Source organism: Triticum urartu, chromosome 6, assembly GCF_003073215.2.
Source record: "Triticum urartu cultivar G1812 chromosome 6, Tu2.1, whole genome shotgun sequence".
In the NCBI taxonomy this organism is placed as follows: Eukaryota; Viridiplantae; Streptophyta; class Magnoliopsida; order Poales; family Poaceae; genus Triticum; species Triticum urartu.
Window position 1 is genome coordinate 111,225,943 of NC_053027.1, and position 18,079 is coordinate 111,244,021.

The window sequence follows — 18,079 nt, forward strand, 5'->3', positions numbered from 1 at the left end:
TTATCTGATCTGTTGTGCGTATATTGCCATGCTATTTATATTGAAGTCACCAAGTTGTGTATTTAACAACTTTTTTCACTGGGCAAAAAGTTATCATGATGTTTGTACCTAAATTATTCGCTAGACAGTGCATATATAACCATACTAACAGAGTAGATGAGTCATCGAGACTAGAAAAGAAAAAAAGAAAATAGAAAATGGTAAGAAAAAATCGGTGTAGAAAAAGGAAAAGAAAGAAGGTTTACTTTTCAATTAGCGTTACATACATGTACAAAACATTACCTAGCCTATTTGTAAACACGAGCTCAGTCTAGGCCATGTGGTTACCTACCACAGTTTTTTATTTTTGAGGAAGGTTACCTACCACAGTTATCTTATTTTGTCGACTAAACAAACTACACTACATTAACTAGCAATCATAGACCAAATGTCCAGGACTGAAAATGCAACCAAGGGCTGGTCCATGCACTCTAACGGCAGCACACCGCAACGTTGCAACACGTCTCAACGGGCACACCTCCGACCGCAGCACCTCCAACGGCGGCTTGCGGCAACGCGTCTCAACGGCGACCAATACAACAGCCGGCGTGACAACCTCCTCGCTCACAAACGCCCTGATTTTGTCGACGTACTTTTTAGCAATGTACCTGGCAGTAAATGTTGTAACTTGCCACTTCTTCTCGCAATTGTGCTCACCATTGAATGTCTTCACCATGATTGCATTTGTCCTATTGTCCCAAGATGCATGCAGGTACCAAGGGCATCCCTTCTCACACTTTGCACCAAGCCTCCCTCTATCGTTCTTTGGAAATGTAATATTCACCCTTTCCTTGCAAGTGTACTCTCTAATAGCCTTCCTCAAGAGCTCAACTGATGAGAACAACTGCCCAACATGGAACTTGGGGTCATGCATGTCTGATGGTGTGAAAGACTTGAAATTGAATTTTATCTCATCTTCATCTAAATCCGGAGCATCCAATGTATCATCTTCAGAGTTGCACTCTTCAATCACTTTCTTCCCTTTCTTGTCTTGCAAAGGGTGCAACTGCTCCTGTGCCAAATCATCATCCCCATCCTCTAAGTCGTAGTCACTGTCAACAATTTCTGGTATGTAATCACTGTCTGAATCACTATCACTATATTCTTCTGGCTCATCTTCTAACTTCTGTCCTCTAGGTCTCAACCTGACATGCACTTGTTCATTGCTCTGAATTTCATTGCTTTCCTCAACAACACTAGAAGATACCATGCTCTGATCTGCATTAATTAGCTTCTTGTTGGGACTGAAAACAACAGGCAAATGACATATTGGATTAGCCGTAACATCACCCCATGCTGATCCACCTCCTGAAATGTGGCCATCCAAATGATCAAGGTAAATCATATGAAATCTATGCTCTTCATTGACCTGTAGATACATCAGATCTATGTCTGCATCATTGGACAAATGCCTTGCACCATCTTCATTAAGTTGATAGCCAGGGGGCAACCAATACATATCAATTCTGCCTTCCTTCTCATAACCAATGTCCTCGATTAAAGCTTCAAACATTTTATAGTACGCAAACTCTAAGTGACAGTAGTCATAGCAGAATTTTTTTGCCATCCAAGTAGGACCTATTCTGCCCACTTCTAGAGAAAAATCCTCCATGGATGATCTCCACAGTGAAGAAATCACTATGAGCCGCTGCAAAACAGAGCACACAGAAAAAATTCAGACTTTTAGCTGGACAGAACCCAAACCCTAGCATAATGCGACCCTAATTCCGTCAAATCAATGTATCACAATGACATAATTCGTCCCAAATGTCCAAATCCAACTAGTAGTACAACAATTTGACCAAAATTGAAGTTTAATGTGACGGCACGTACTGTACGTCGGCGGGCCCCTTCATCACTGCCTCAAACCACCGTCCGGGGTCGCTGGTTCATCCCACTCCCGTCCACCACCAGCTGCACTACGATCGGAACGCTGCCGGGTCCCCGATCATCCGCCGCCACCGCTGGGGTTTCTGCTGAGGTCGGGCTGGGGTTTCTGTTCGTGGAGAATGAAAGGGATGAAGGGCACATACTAAGACTATCCACAGTGGGAGTAACATAAGTGATAACATCACACTTATCTAGGCAAAGATAGGAGATGTGGCATGTAATTAATAAAGAAAGAGAGTCATGTGGTAACATAGCTAGTTACTGTAACATCACACATATTAAAAAAAGATGAGTCTACAACACAATAAATAAAGTCATGCATGACACAACATATATGTTACTACCCACTATAACATATGCATGTTACTACTTTAAATTACTCCCCGTTGTTACTAATCTAATACCAAGTCTTTTCGATGGGGCCGAATACAAAGTTACCAGTCGTTTGACTCAGTCCGTGCTCACGTGGCAGTGGATGCATACTGGGTACGTAAGTGAGGCGTATAGCCAGGACCAATGCCACAATCTCCAGGACCGTATAGACACTGTATTTACATGTACGAGGACTGTATTGAAGCACTTTATGATTATGAGGACTATGTTAGACATCGCCTGCAAGTACCAGGACTAAACATGCAATTGTCTCGTTATCTACCATGAGGTGCGGGAGAAGCGGATCGAGAGATGGGCACCAGAAAAGAAAAACCCAGAGATGGACAGCCCGAGTAAAAAAGGGCATGGCCCACGACCTCACATCATCACGTCACGTCATCCGTGGACTAAACCGCCAACACGCGCACCATGCGATCTCAAAATGAACGGCATCCCCTACGTTCGGGTCTGTTGCGAGTTTCCGATCGTTCGGAAGATACATTTATTGTTCAGCAGTGGCGGAGCTATGTGTGCTTCTGGGGTGCTGTGGCCCCCCCAGCCTAAGCAAAAAGTGTGAAGGAATTTTTTTAGAGGGTTTAGATGAGTATAAATTTAGTATTTGGCCCCCTCAGGTATGCCAGTTTTACCATTTGCCCCCCCTAGACTTTCTTCCTAGCTCCGCCAGTGTTGTTCAGTGAAACAATTATGATGATTTGTCCCCAGACCTAGTTCCCACTTGGTACTACTAAATACATGAACATGACTAATCTATCCTATGCCTGCAGACGGAAGGGACTGGAATGCGGATATGAGAGTTCCAACATTCATCCAACTGTCTGTAACTTCAGTTCCTCATCCGATGTGTGCTGTCACCGGTGACTTGTAAGTTGTTACCCTGCCACCTTCCTATCTCACTGAAAGAAAGGCAACATGGAGGACAGATGAGATTCAAGTTTCGAAAACAAAATAAAACCAAATGCGAAGTAAAACAGTAATCATGCTAGAATGTTCCGGTAAAACAGTAAACAAGTTCAAGTGACTGATGAGGGAACATCATTTTTTTAAAGACGGATTGGATTTGACAAGAGACTACACAAACTACCTTTACTGGAAGGAAACCGGTAGGTTTCGGACACTTGAAAAATTGAGATCAATAGTAAATAGCTTCTACACCACAATAATCACCTCATCTGTGAGGAGAATGCTGTCCAGAACAGCAAATCCTGCAGCAACTCCGCCTTCGTTTGATGAAGAAACTTTGGTGCGCATCAAGTAACCACATTGGTTATTAATGACTACCTTATCTTTGTTCCTGCAGTTAGCCAATGAAAATTGTATGATTTACTCAGAAAAATAAAATGGAAGGTACATATGCAAAGCAAAAGAATTTAGAGCCACCAAAGGATTAACTACCGCAGGTAGGATCCGAATATTCCAAGCTCAGAGATTGAAAGTTCCTCAAAGCAGACACCGCCCTGGACAAGCTGAGTAAGAGAAGCTCTTGGAAAAATCCGCTGCATCAAAATGTAGGCCGCAAGCGCCTCTCCCTGTTCGTTCTTTAGTCTGATCAGTGTTTCTCGCAAATCATGACCATACAAGTTGTTCCCTGGAGAGAGATATCAGGATCAAAACAATTTGTGGGGAACTTTTGTGGAAAGGGTTCTATTAAGTGCCAAAGAAATTACCTCCACCTTCTCGTTGAGGTTTCAGGACAAACAAGTCAGGTTTTTCTATTGCTGATTTCACTATTTCTTCATTGTCCAAGCTCCATAACCCTGCGAAGCATTTACGTAGCTTGGCAATGTCTTCCTCGTTGTCAAGGAACCTACGTATAAATAAGATCAAATAGTGATTAGGAATATGCTTCTGAAAGTTAGAACTGTAGGGGAGTTTAATATGACATACTACCACCGAGTCTTATGACTATATCTGTAATGCAATATGCACATCATAGGAATAATAAAAATACATATAAACGCCCATCTGTAGCGGACAAAACTTTCATCACCTTTCAAGAACACTAGGTTTTGCTAGCTCTTGCTGGATCTTTTTGGTTCCGACTAAATGGTAGGATATTGAAGGGCACTTAATAGCAGATGATTGTTCAATCAAAAGCCTTGCACTCCATTCCTGAAATCAATATAAGAAGAACGTGCCAAGGTGAAAACTTGCACCAACATATAAGAAGAACATCAGCTTTACAAAACCTACAATGAAATACACAAACAAAAGAAGTTTCCTTAAACAAACATATGATTATGAATGAAATGTTCCTCATTGAAACTTTATCTTCAATCAATTTATGAGATAGGAATTAGCTTCAACTGTGAAAGGGTGTTTGCTAAACAAATGTAGTACTAGCACATACCACTTCTGAAGGGTAATCAGTCGGTGCATACCCAGCTCTGAAATACACAACAGCAACAGGTCGTCCATCTCTGCATTTTTGGCAAATTTAAATTTAAGTGATAATAGCAAAAGGTAGGTCTCTCTTCATGTCATACAAGATACATACACCACAAGTGTTCCATCCGGAAGCACTAGTCCTTCGGCCTCCACCTGTGCCAAAGTTTTCCTAATGGTCATCACACCATGCGTTATAGACAGTTAAGAAAAGTCTCATCTTGATGCAGTTTATTGTGGTATCAATCAGATGACTTGTTGATAATTAAAGTGAACAAGCAATTCAACAGCACAATAGGAAGTTTGTATTGTTTACGTGAACTATAATTCATGAGAAACTAAACAAGCGTCAATAGATTAGAAAACTGTATGAGCAAAAACGTTAACTTGAAAGGATATTTTGATGTTTTGTCGTTTCAGAGGTTTGCAACAAAAAGGAAGAGATAGTACATAACAAAAGGATATGATTCTTTCAAATGATTGATGAGCCAGTACTGGTCGTACATATTTCTTTCTTCAGCTTGAACAATCATCATAACTACAGCGCTGGGCAACCAAGAGGGGAAAAACATGTCAGGTCATGTTTGCCTTTCCAAATGTTCTCAATAAAATAAACACAAACTATGTAGGTAAACTGTAGACCTTCCATTATTATACTCAACCCATGCTTTGCCCAATGCTTCAGCAAATTGAATGGCTGCCCAGTTCCGAGGAATCCTTTCAGAATCAAGACCTAAGACTTCACCATATTGATTAAGTAAGGTCCTGTACTTTACAAGATAATAGCACTTATCAGGTATTTAGGTTTACTCTTGGAGATCAAAATGAGGAAACCTTTCGGCCATTTCAAGATAAGATGAATACTGGTACTGATTGAGAATGTCATCGTGCCTGATTTCCCACTCACTGATATAAACATATAGTTAACTCATGCATCAGACATGTTTAAAGAGACCCAGTTTATACCACATACCACATAGATAAAATTGGGGCTTCCAAAATGTTGAATAGGATACTTCTCACGTTCTTGTAGGTACGGGGAAAATATCTGGTGCACCGGAGCTTGTGGTGCTACCGGTGCACCCAACTCACATTGTGCTTTTAAAATATTCAAAAAATTCTGAAAAAATTTAGCACACTCACACAACATCAATGTAGGTTGTCACAAAATTTTAAGTTAAAATTTGAAACATAACTCGAAAAACAAAAATGACAAAATCAACATTAAATAGTACATAACATAACTTGGCCTTTAGATTTGGCCCATTATCACACTGATGTCTAATTTGTCATTTTTGTATCTGAAAAAATATCTAAAATTTTTATACGAAATTTTGTGACATCATACATTGATATTGCATTAACATGCTAGAATTTTTTCAGATTTAAAAAAATATTCTATTGCATCCAGTGCACCGGTAGCACCACAAGTACGGGTGCACCAGATACATTCCCGTTAGGTACATAGCTATGTTAAGCAAGCCAATTGACTTGAGTTTTACTATTTACAGCATTCACCTTGTGCTCCAATATTCTAAAGGGATAACATAATGGTCAACAAGAATGCTATCTACAGTTGGATTCAGAAACATGTGAGCATGCAATATGTTCAATGAGACATCTCATCTTATGTTTCTAAGGGACTACCAAACAGGGACAAAACACAAAATGATTCCGTCAAAGGAGTGCAAGTCTGCAGGATATCACGAAAAAGTTCACCTGTGAAGTTCGCTCACAAGAGAGCCTAGACCAGGAAATGATGTTGAGATGGTGTTGAGCTCAATTTGAAGAAGAGAATTTGTTTCAGAATCAAGCATGTAGTCAGATCGATGCAACCCTAAGCGGATATCCTGATGGTTCATTAAGCACTTGTCAGTACCTTACTAACAGGACTGACAAACATATTGTTAAGAAGCACCACTTAAAAGATGCTTTCTCTGAATTCTGAATAAGAAATTACCAACACACGCAGTTAATTACCTCCTTCTTGTTTACTGCCATCATCTTTGCATGAATTTCTAACAACCTGGCAGTGAAATCGTCAACCTGCTTTGTTCTGAAAAAAAAACGCTATTGATTTGGAAGTTCCTTGCCATCTGAAAACAAAATAAATACCTAACTGGCATTTATTTATTTAAAGTAATAATAAAAATGGACTGGTCATGTCAATGATCAGGCTAACAGACAACAAACTGTTCCAAAAGCTTAAGGTCTCAAGGCAGCAGCCTTCTTATGATATGGACCAGTCAAAACTCTAATCCACTTCATGAAAGTTTAAAACGAAGTTCTAGATCCACACACCAACATACAAAAAAAAAGTCAAATGGAATTTGGAGCTTGCCTAGACAAAGAACCTTGCAAGAACTTCCCATCCAAGCTCACACGATCCACAAGCTCATTGAAAATAGGAGCCAGTTCACATGCTTGCTTCCAAAAAGATGCTGGAAAACGTGTTGGAAGTAGCGAAAATGGAGCATGAACCAAACCAACACCTGGGACTGTTCCAGATCTCTGCAAGGGGTTGATACTATGTTAGCTGCTAATTCCACAAAGATGCTGGTTTACAACTAGAGTTATTTCTCAATTCAAATAGCACTTGAGCAAAGCTAGGCGATGCATGAACGAAGATACCGGCACGTCTTGTGGCATTTGAGCGTGAACAGAATAAGAGCATGTCTCAGTGTTGGGCTTGTCACATAAAAAGGGCTTGCCACAAAAAGGGAGAGGACACAACCAAACGTGATGTTCTGTTCATGACGATCAATTGACTCCAACACGAATTTTCGCGCTTTATATCCCAATATTTCACACAGAGGGTCTTCGGCAGCAACACCTAGTGTCCAATTAATTCAACTTCTGTGATTTAATTTATACTCCACTTTCTCATACAAAGGATCTTCAGACAGAAACACCTAACATCATGGTGATCCTTGGTTGTTTTTCGCTTTCCACATTTCCCTGCCTAATTCTTGGCTCTGCCCCTGATTTTTGTACGCACTTGTTCCATATCGAGGGCAAGTCCTACTGGCCAAACAATGCAAACTTGTTGAAAATGGAGCAGGGGCAGCCCCAAACAAAGGACAGACATTCTAGGAGACTTGCGTATTTGTTCATTCTACGGAGATGTGCAGGTTGAATGAAAAGACTCTAAAAAGTACTAGTTCTTCTATCACGGAATTTATGGTCAAGTATGCGGAGATACGCGTTGCATTCTCAAACCCTGGACTCCTGAAATGAGTCAAAAGAGGCAGCAAACTTTGGGGCGGGGAAGGAACTAGCGGGTGAGAAGCCGGACGTACCGGGTTGCCGCGGTCGCCGACGACGAGTCCGTGCATGGCGCACCACATGGCCGCCGCCTCCACCATCTCCGCCTGCACCGCCGAAGCCTTCCTACCCGCCGCCGGCGCCACGCTCGAGGGCGCCTCGGCTCCCATTGCCCTCAGGGAACCGACGCGTCTGCGGTAAGGGGACGCGCACGAGTCGGCTGCGGCGAGGTGCGCCCGGGGCGGCGGGGCGGGGAGGCGGCGGGCGCAGTGGTGATGGGAGGAGGAGACGCAAGAGGACATGGCGGACCAAAGTTCGGGAGTTGCGGTGGAAGTTTCTGCAATTTGTTCGGATTTGTGTCGTGCTTGGCGTCGTGGTCAGACTTTGGAGCCTCGCGAGCCGTGAGCCGTCACGGTGCTTCCTACTCTCTGCGTCGCACGATCTTTTTTTTTGCGGGGTAAGCGGCGCACGATCTTTATTCCGAAGCTACGCCAACTCCACCGCACGACCTCAAACGGACGTCTGGTTTGACCGGATATTGTTTCTTTGGGGCGGCAATGGATTTACCCATGTTCGTCTCTATCCGTTGGGTCGTGGATGCACACAACGCGCGACCGCACCCGAAATCATGTCTATGTTGGACGTGATAAAAAAACAGAAAACTAAAATAAAATGACTTAAAAAATAAATAAACGCAGTTAAAAAACTTAAAACATAATTTAAAAGGTCATGGCCACAAAATGGCCTAATTTCACGGTTCACTTAACGGCCCGGTAGCATAATTAACATAAAAACGAAAAAAACGCCGTCGGTGCGCTCCTTGCCGCGCCCGTCGATGCCATGGCCGTCGCCGTCTTCAGTGGCCGCCGGTGTCGTCGTCGTCGCTGACGAGGCCGACGTAGTCCGGCGGCGTCCAGAGGTGGGCCGGCAGTTCATGGTGCACGGGGAAGGCGGGCTGGAAGGTGGCAGGTGCCTGCACCACCTCCTCCCGTGGCGAGGCGTCCCGCTCCGATGACCGCGGCAGCGTGGGGCACCAGTTCACGCCCCTCACGGCGGCCGCCATTTGCTCTGCCGTGCACGCCCAGCTCCACCCCTGGCCCACCAGGCCCGGGTGGAACGCGGCCACCGGCGGATCCTCCATCACCTCCTCCTTCACCACCATCTCCAGCTCGAGGATGGCGACGTCGCCGCCCGCGGAGAAGGCCGTCATCTTCTCGAGGCTCTCCCATTGGCACTCGTCGTGCGTGTGCATGGAGTCCTTCATGACACGCGTCATGAGACGGGCCTCCTCCTTCGATGTCATGCGAGGAGGTGGTGATGGCAATGGAGATGGCGGCGGCGTGGGCGTGAGGCCGCGCACCCGCGTACGCCCGCGCGCCTGGGGAGCAGCCGCTCGGTGCTCACGTGGCCAACGCGGCCCCGTCGACGTGCCGGCGAAGAAGGACTCCCGCCGCATGCCGTGCTCATCCCGGAACCAAGTGTCCCACAGGGGCGAGTCAGGGGCGTACCTCTCGTCGTAGTAGAGGTCGTCCGGAAGGAGGCGGCGGCGACGCTTGATCTCCTGGCGGCGCGCACAGCCGCTCAGCGGGACCGGCGGTATCAGCACGCGGTCGGCCGACAAGTGCCAGTTATTGGGGAGGTGGACGTCGCTCCAGGGTAGCGGCGTCCTCGTCTCCCAATAGCGGCGGCATACGACCGTCTCGATGTAGTGCTGGTCGCGCTCGCCGGCGGCCGTGGGCGCGATGGAGAACGCGGGCAGCACGGGGGCCCGACGCGGTGGTGATGCAGGCTCCTTCTTCTTCACAGAGCCACGGCGACGCCCCGACGAGGAGCCAGCCTCGCGGTCGTGCTTCCCCTTCCGGCCGTAGTTCCATAGGCCCATGGCTGCGAGGTGGCCGGCCGGCGAGTTCGAGGCGAGGCTAGGGTTTGGGGTTGTTGGGTTTGGATGAGGCCGCAGGATGGAGTGGGGCAGTGTGGATGACGACCGGTCCATGGGTTCCCATTTAAGAAGGACCGCGACCGTTCGTCTGGGCGGATGACAGGCGGGGCCGCCCGCGCGTGCGCATTGATGTGGGCGGGTGGGAGGTAGGTGGCCGCCTGCCACGCGGCCCCGACGCGGACGAGGCGCGCGTCCGTTTGGTGTCCGCCGCGACCCAAACCCGGCGCATGTTTGCGCTCGAAATGGGTCGGCCCGGACACAAAACGGACCAGATGGGTGCTACCTCTTGAGCACTTGCGTTGGTTTTCCCTTGAAGAGGAAAGGGTGATGCAGCAGAGTATCGTAAGTATTTTCCTCAGTTTTTAAGAACCAAGGTATCAATCCAATAGGAGGCCACGCACGAGTCCCTCGCACCTACACAAACAAATAAATCCTCGCAACCAACACGATAAGGGGTTGTCAATCCCTACACGGTCACTTACGAGAGTGAGATCTAATAGATATGATAAGATGATATTTTTGGTATTTTGTATGATAAAGAGAAATAAAAGATGCAAAGTAAAATAAAAGGCAAAGGAAATAACTAAGTATTGGAAGATTACTATGATGAAAGATAGACCCGGGGCCATAGGTTTCACTAGTGACTTCTCTCAAGAGCATACGTATTCACGGTGGGTAAACAAATTACTATTGAGAAATTGACAGAATTGAGCATAGTTATGAAAATATCTAGGTATGATCATGTATATAGGTAAATCTGAGAACGGTTTTGAAAAAACCGGGTAAATGGTTTGGTTTTTATTCAGGTTTCGATCAGTTCAGGTTTTTTTGGACTGAGTTTTTTCTTAGTTTAGTTTAGTTTGGGTCCACAGAAAAACCAAATTGGGTATAGTTGGTTATGGGTTTAAAAAGTTTGGTCTAATATGGGTGCAAACTATAGGTCTGAACCGGTTCTCGGCCCGGAGTAAGCCCAGTAGAGCCCCACCTCCATCTCCGTCTTGTTCCCGGCTCCCGCACTACGAGCTAGGTCGCAGCACGCCGCCGCCGCAGCGCCGCTCCCCGACGCGGTCGTCGCCTGAGCCGGCACTCCCAGACGCGGCCGTCGCCCGCGAGATGGCCGGCGGGTAGGCCCGCGACCCTCCCATCCCCTTCATGAGCAGGGCTCTCCGCATCCGCGGCGGCTGCTCCTCTCCCTCGATCGGCGCCGCCGGCTGCTCCTCTATGTCGTCCTCGCGGGCAGAAACTTGCCAACTGCTCCTCTACCAGTCAGGGCCTCAGGCGTGGTCACGCCCACCCCGCCCTGTACTTGTCGCTGCCGACTGTGGCTCACCGACGTAGAGCGTCATTCCTGCAGCCACCGCCGCCACCCGCCAGAGCTGCTCCGTGTCCGCCCCTCCACGACCACGAGGCGGCGACTTCCGCGCTGCTCCGGTGAGCTGAAGTCCAACTCTTTTAATTATGTCTTTTTAGTGTAGATTCAGCACTCTTCTGTGCCAAGTCTGAAGCTGCATTATTTTTGAACATGAACATTCAGGCACTTTACTAGTTTTGTAGCCAGTGATTCTTCTTCTTCTTGTAAGCTACAAACGGTTGGGCTGGGGTGTCAAAAAAAATTATGCAGCAGCAGGTAGATTTAGTGTCGATTTAAGGTTTGAGATCATCTTATATTCAACATGAACATACCATTATGCTTCTCAATTCTGAAAAAGTTAAGATCTGATAGAGTGTCCTGCTGTGTGCAGAGTGTCTTCTGTATTGTCTCACTGTTCAACTGAAGTTGTATTGTTTCACTGTTCAACTGAAGTTGTATTGTTTCACTGTTCAACAGAAGTTGAAAACGGTTTTGTATTGGGTTTAAACCCATGGATATGTACTAGTTTTAAACTGGTTTGGGTGAAAAACATATTGGATTTGGGTTTGGTTGGGCTGAAAACAATATTAAATGGTTATGGTTCAAGTTTGGTTTAGAGGGATACACATACAGGTATGGTTTAGTTATGGTTGAGTTATGTAACCATTCTCAGATCTATATATATATGCATCACGTTCGATACAAGTAGACCGACTCATGCTTGCATCTACTACTATTACTCCACACATCGACCGCTATCCAGCATGCATCTAGAATATTAAGTTCATAAGAACAGAGTAACGCTTTAAGCAAGATGACATGATGTAGAGGGATAAACTCATGCAATATGTTATAAACCCCATCTTGTTATCCTCGATGGCAACAATATAATACGTGCCTTGCTGCCTCTATTGTCATTGGGAAGGGACGCCCCAAGATTGAACCCAAAACTAAGCACTTCTCCCATTGCAAGAAAGAACAATCTAGTAGGCCAAACATAACTGATAATTCTAAGAGACTTGCAAAGATAACCAATCATACATAAAAGAATTCATAGAAGATTCAAGTATTGTTCATAGATAAACTTGATCATAAACCCACAATTCATCGGTCTCAACAAACACACCGCAAAAGAAGATTACATCGAATAGATCTCCACAAGAGAGGGGGAGAACTTTGTATTGAGATTCAAAAAGAGAGAAGAAGCCATCTAGCTAATAATTATGGACCCGTAGGTCTAAGGTAAACTACTCACACTTCATCGGAGGGGCTATGGTGTTGATGTAGAAGCCTTCCGTGATCGATGCCCCCTCCGGCGGAGCTCCGGAACAGGCCCCAAGATGGGATCTCGTGAATACAGAAAGTTGCGGCGGTGGAATTAGGTTTTTGGCTCCGTATCTGGTAGTTTGGGGGTACATATGTATATATAGGAGGAAGGAGTACGTCGGTGGAGCAATAGGGGGGCCACGAGGGTGGAGGGTGCGCCTCGGGGGGGGGGGTAGGTGCGCCCCTACCTCGTGGCCTCCTGGTTGATGTCTTGACGTAGGGTCCAAGTCCTCTGGATCATATTCGTTCCGAAAATCACGTTCCCGAAGGTTTCATTCCGTTTGGACTCCATTTGATATTTTTTTTCTGTGAAACCCTAAAATAGGCAAAAAAACTGCAATTCTGGGCTGGGCCTCCGGTTAATAGGTTAGTCCCAAAAATAATATAAAAGTGTATAATTGATACGTCTCCATCGTATCTACTTTTCCAAACACTTTTGCCCTTGTTTTGGACTCTAACTTGTATGATTTGAATGGAACTAACCCGGACTGACGCTGTTTTCAGCAGAATTACCATGGTGTTGTTTTATGTGCAGAAAACAAATATTCTCGGAATGACCTGAAACTCCACGGAACATCTTAGAAAAAACAATAAAAAAATCCTCGCCAAAGATGAAGAACAGGGCGCCCACACCCTTCTCACGAGGGTGGGGGCGCTCCCCCTAGGGCGCGCCCCCCTACCTCGTGGGCCACCTGGAAACCCTCCGACACCAACTCCAACTCTATATATTTGCTTTCAGAGAGAAAAAATCAGAGAGAAGAATTCATCACGTTTTACGATACGGAGCCGCCGCCAAGCCCTAAAACCTCTCGGGAGGGCTGATCTGGAGTCCGTTCGGGGCTCCGGAGAGGGGGATTCGTCACCGTTGTCATCATCAACCATCCTCCATCACCAATTTCATGATGCTCACCGCCTTGCGTGAGTAATTCCATCGTAGGCTTGCTGGACGGTGATGGGTTGGATGAGATTTATCATGTAATCGAGTTAGTTTTGTTAGGGTTTGATCCCTAGTATCCATTATGTTCTGAGATTGATGTTGCTATGACTTTGCTATGCTTAATGCTTGTCACTAGGGCCCGAGTGCCATGATTTCAGATCTGAACCTATTGTGTTTTCATGAATATATGTGAGTTCTTGATCCTATCTTGCAAGTCTATAGTCACCTACTATGTGTTATGATCCGGCAACCCCGAAGTGACAATAATCGGGACCACTCCCGGTGATGACCATAGTTTGAGGAGTTCATGTATTCACTATGTGCTAATGCTTTGTTCCGGTTCTCTATTAAAAGGAGGCCTTAATATCCTTTAGTTTCCAATAGGACTCCGCTGCCACGGGAGGGTAGGACAAAAGATGTCATGCAAGTTCTTTTCCATAAGCACGTATGACTATATACGGAATACATGCCTACATTACATTGATGAATTGGAGCTAGTTCTGTGTCACCCTATGTTATGACTGTTACATGATGAACTGCATCCGGCATAATTATCCATCACTGATCCAGTGCCTACGAGTTTTCCATATATTGGTTCTCGCTTATTTAATTTTCCGCTGCTATTGTTACAATCACTACAAAATACCAAAAACATTACTTTTGTTGTGTTTACTTTTGATGTTGCTACCACCACTATCATATTACTTTGCTACTAAACACTTTCCTGCAGATACTAAGTTTTCAGGTGTGGTTGAATTGACAACTCAGCTGCTAATACTTGAGAATATTCTTTGGCTCCCCTTGTGTCGAATCAACAAATTTGGGTTGAATACTCTACCCTCGAAAGCTGTTGCGATCCCCTATACTTGTGGGTTATCAAGACCTTTTTCTGGCGCCGTTGCCGGGGAGCATAGCTCTATTCTTTGAGTCACTCGGGATTTATATCTGCTGGACACTATGAAGAACTTGAGAGATCCAAAAACCAAGATCTATCCCTCAACTACGAGGGGAGGTAAGGAACTGGCATCTAGCTCTGCACTTGATTCACCTTTTGTTATGAGTAAGTTTGCGACACCTACATCTGCTTCTGCTATTCGTTCTGATATGTCGCATGTTATTGATGATGCCACTTCTACTATGCATGATACTTATGATGAAACTGCTTCTATGCCTGATACTACTGTGCCCCTTAGTGAATTTCTTGATGAACAAATTGCTAGGGCTAGAGAAAAAGAAATTATTGAATCTGAATACGATGATGATAGTGATGATGAAAATATGCCTGTTATTCCTGAGGGTTATCTTTTTGATATGGAATCTTCTGCCGCTATTTTTGCTTGCAAAGATAGATATGAGCTTAAGAGGTTATTAATTAAATGGAACAAAGAATCACTTAGAGATAGAATGAAACCCGATCCTGCTTTTGCTACTTCACCTATATGTGTTCCTGATAAAGATTATGAATTCTCTGTTGATCCTGATATAATTACTTTGGTTGAATCTGATCCGTTTTATGGCTATGAATCTGAAACTGTTGTGGCACATCTTACTAAGTTAAATGATATAGCTGCCCTGTTCACTAATGATGAGAGATCGTGTTGCCTTTATATACTCAAAATATTTCCGTTCTCATTAAAGGGTGATGCTAAGATATGGTTTAATTCTCTTGAACCTGGTTGTGTGCGTAGTCCCCAGGATATGATTTATTACTTCTCTGCTAAATATTTCCCTGCTCATAAGAAACAAGCTGCTTTGAGGGAAATATACAACTTTGTGCAAATTAAAGAAGAGAGTCTCCCATAAGCTTGGGGGAGGCTTCTCAAGTTACTTAATGCTTCGCCTGATCATCCTCTTAAGAAACCTGAAATACTTGATATCTTTTATAATGGACTAACCGATACTTCCAGAGATTACCTGGATAGTTGTGCTGGTTCTCTTTTCAGGGAAAGAACACCGGATGAAGCTGAAATCTTATTGAATAATATGTTGACAAATGAAAATAATTGGGCACCTCCTGAGCCAGCTCCTGGGCCATCTCCTGCTCCAATTACTAAGCCTATTCCTAAACCAACTCCGAAGAAGAGAGGTGTTCTATTTCTCAGTCCCGAAGATATGCAAGAGGCAAAGAAATCTATGAAAGAAAAAGGTATTAAAGCTGAAGACATTAAGAATTTACCTCCTATTGAAGAAATACATGGTCTTAATATACCGCCTGTTGAAGAAACATATGATCTTAATTATTTATTTACTGAAGAACCTCCTAATCCCGATATTCCGACACAGGTAGTAAAGGTAAATTCTCTCTATAGATATGATAAAGCTGAAATTCCTCCTACTAAAATTGCTAGTCAGTGCTTGGATGAGTTTGATAACTTTATGTATAAGCAAGACGACTTCAATGCTTATTTTGATAGAAAATTAAAAGAAAATGCTTATATGATTAGACGCTTGGGTGATTATATTGCTAATATTAAAGGTGAACTTAAACTTGTTAGCAAACATGCTTCTATGGTTACCACTCAAGTAGAACAAGTACTTAAGGCTCAAAAAGAAGTGCTTGATGAAATGAATAGTAAGAAAAATGATTATGCTGTTAGAGTGGCTACTAGAACTGGTAGAATGACTTAGGAACCTTTGTATTCTGAAGGCCACCCTAAGAGAATCGAGCAAGATTCTCAAAGAAATAATATTGATGTTCCTAGTTCTTCTAAAAAGAAGAAGAAGAAGAAAAATGATAGAACTGTGCAAACTTCTAGTGAACCTATTGCTGAACCACCTGATAATCCAAATGATATATCTATGTCTGATGCTGAAACACAATCTAGTAATGAACATGAACCTAGTAAAAATATTAATGATGATGTTCATGATGATGCTCAACCTAGTAACGATAATGATGTAGAAATTGAACCTGCTGTTGATCTTGATAACCCACAATCAAAGAATCAACGTTATGATAAAAGAGACTTTGTTGCTAGGAAACATGGTAAAGAAAGGGAACCTTGGGTCCAGAAACCCATGCCTTTTCCTCCGAAACCATCCAAGAAAAGGGATGACGAGGATTTTGAGCGCTTTGCTGAAATGATTAGGCCTATCTTTTTGCATATGAGACTAACTGATGTGCTCAAAACGAATCCTTATGCTAAATATATGAAGGATATCATTGCTAATAAAAGAAAGATACCGGAAGCTGAAATTTCCACCATGCTTGCTAATTATACTTTTAAGGGTGGAATACCAAAGAAACTTGGAGGTCCCGGAGTACCTACTATACCTTGCTCCATTAAAAAGAATTATATTAAAACTGCTTTATGTGATCTTGGAGCTGGTGTTAGTGTTATGCCTCTCTCTTTATATCGTAGACTTGACTTGAATAAGTTGACACCTACTGAAATATCTTTGCAAATGGCTGATAAATCAACTGCTATACCTGTCGGTATCTGTGAGGATGTGCCTGTTGTGGTTGCAAACGTTACTATTTTAACGGACTTTGTTATTCTTGATATTCCCGAGGATGATAGTATGTCTATTATTCTTGGAAGACCTTTTCTTAATACTGCAGGGGCTGTTATTGATTGCAACAAAGGCAATGTCACTTTTCATGTTAATGGTAATGAGCATACGGTACACTTTCCGAGGAAACAACCTCAAGTTCATAGTATCAACTCTATTGGAAAAATTCCATCGATTATATTTGGAGGTTTTGAATTTCCTCTTTCCTACTGTCAAGAAGAAATATGATATTCTTATTATTGGGGATGTGCATATCCCCATTGAGGTAACTTAGTGTTATTCGAAATTTCTCCGGTTTCATGATTATCGGAATGAGTTTGTTAACAAGACTTGAGCAACCTTGTTAGTGGATTCTTTTTGATGAGCATGAGATGGATGAAACTAGAAGCACAACCTTCTGTACCCCACTTTTACTTTCTGTTATTTATATTAAATAAAGTAAAAATAGTATTTTTTGTCTGTTTCCTGACTTATCTGTGCAATATAAAAATATCCCGAAAATAAAAGTCCTCAGAATGTCATGCCAATTTAATATAATTTTTTCGGGAATATTTGAGGATTTACTGTGCAAAAATTATCGTGGGAGGAGCTACCACCTGGCCACGAGGGTGGTGGGCGCCCCCCTATAGGGCGCACCCCCTGCCTCGTGGGCCCACGATGGCCCTCCTCCACTTATCCCAGCACCCATCTTCTTCCTCTATCTCACACAAACCCGAAAAACCAACTCAAGCACAAGTTCCAGCCACTTTTGCTGCGATTTTCGATCTCCTTGCTCAAAGCACCTCTCTTAAAACTGCTTGGGGAGATTGTTCCTTGGTATGTGACTCCTCCATTGGTCCAATTAGTTTTTGTTCTAGTGATTTATTCTTTGCAAATTTGTGCTGCATAGGTGACCATGTTCTTAAGCTTGCATGTCAAATTTATATGGTTCCAAGTAGTTCTAATGCTTGATATAGGCTCTAGGCACTTGTAGGAGTAGTTGCTATCAGTTTTATTGAGTTTGGTTTACTTTTATTTTGAAGTTACTAAAAATTTCAGAATTTTT

The 18,079-nt window shown here is 43.8% G+C and overlaps 2 protein-coding genes across 3 annotated transcripts; both read right to left on the minus strand.

Moving 5' to 3' along the window:
- Positions 1-234: 234 nt before the first annotated feature.
- On the minus strand, positions 235-2,733 carry LOC125516152. Its single transcript, XM_048681632.1, has 2 exons — positions 1,873-2,733; positions 235-1,687 (listed from the first exon to the last, which is right to left on the minus strand). The coding sequence occupies exon 2, from the start codon at positions 1,649-1,651 to the stop codon at positions 410-412; it is 1,242 nt and encodes a 413-aa protein (XP_048537589.1). The 5' UTR covers positions 1,652-1,687; positions 1,873-2,733; the 3' UTR covers positions 235-409.
- A 142-nt stretch (positions 2,734-2,875) lies between these two features.
- LOC125516151 (glutathione synthetase, chloroplastic-like) lies at positions 2,876-8,336 on the minus strand. 2 transcript variants are annotated; one of them, XR_007287251.1, is made up of 13 exons: positions 8,004-8,336; positions 7,046-7,215; positions 6,685-6,760; positions 6,424-6,554; positions 5,347-5,469; positions 5,170-5,250; positions 4,817-4,897; positions 4,670-4,739; positions 4,310-4,431; positions 3,987-4,126; positions 3,715-3,907; positions 3,404-3,613; positions 2,876-3,215 (listed from the first exon to the last, which is right to left on the minus strand). XR_007287251.1 is itself a non-coding variant. In XM_048681631.1 (13 exons), the coding sequence occupies exons 1-13, from the start codon at positions 8,268-8,270 to the stop codon at positions 3,213-3,215; spliced, it is 1,584 nt and encodes a 527-aa protein (XP_048537588.1). In that variant the 5' UTR covers positions 8,271-8,335; the 3' UTR covers positions 2,876-3,212. The 2 variants fall into 2 exon arrangements, 1 of the variants encoding a protein (XP_048537588.1); XM_048681631.1 differs by having other exon boundaries at positions 3,487-3,613; positions 8,004-8,335.
- Between the last annotated feature and the right edge of the window lie 9,743 nt (positions 8,337-18,079).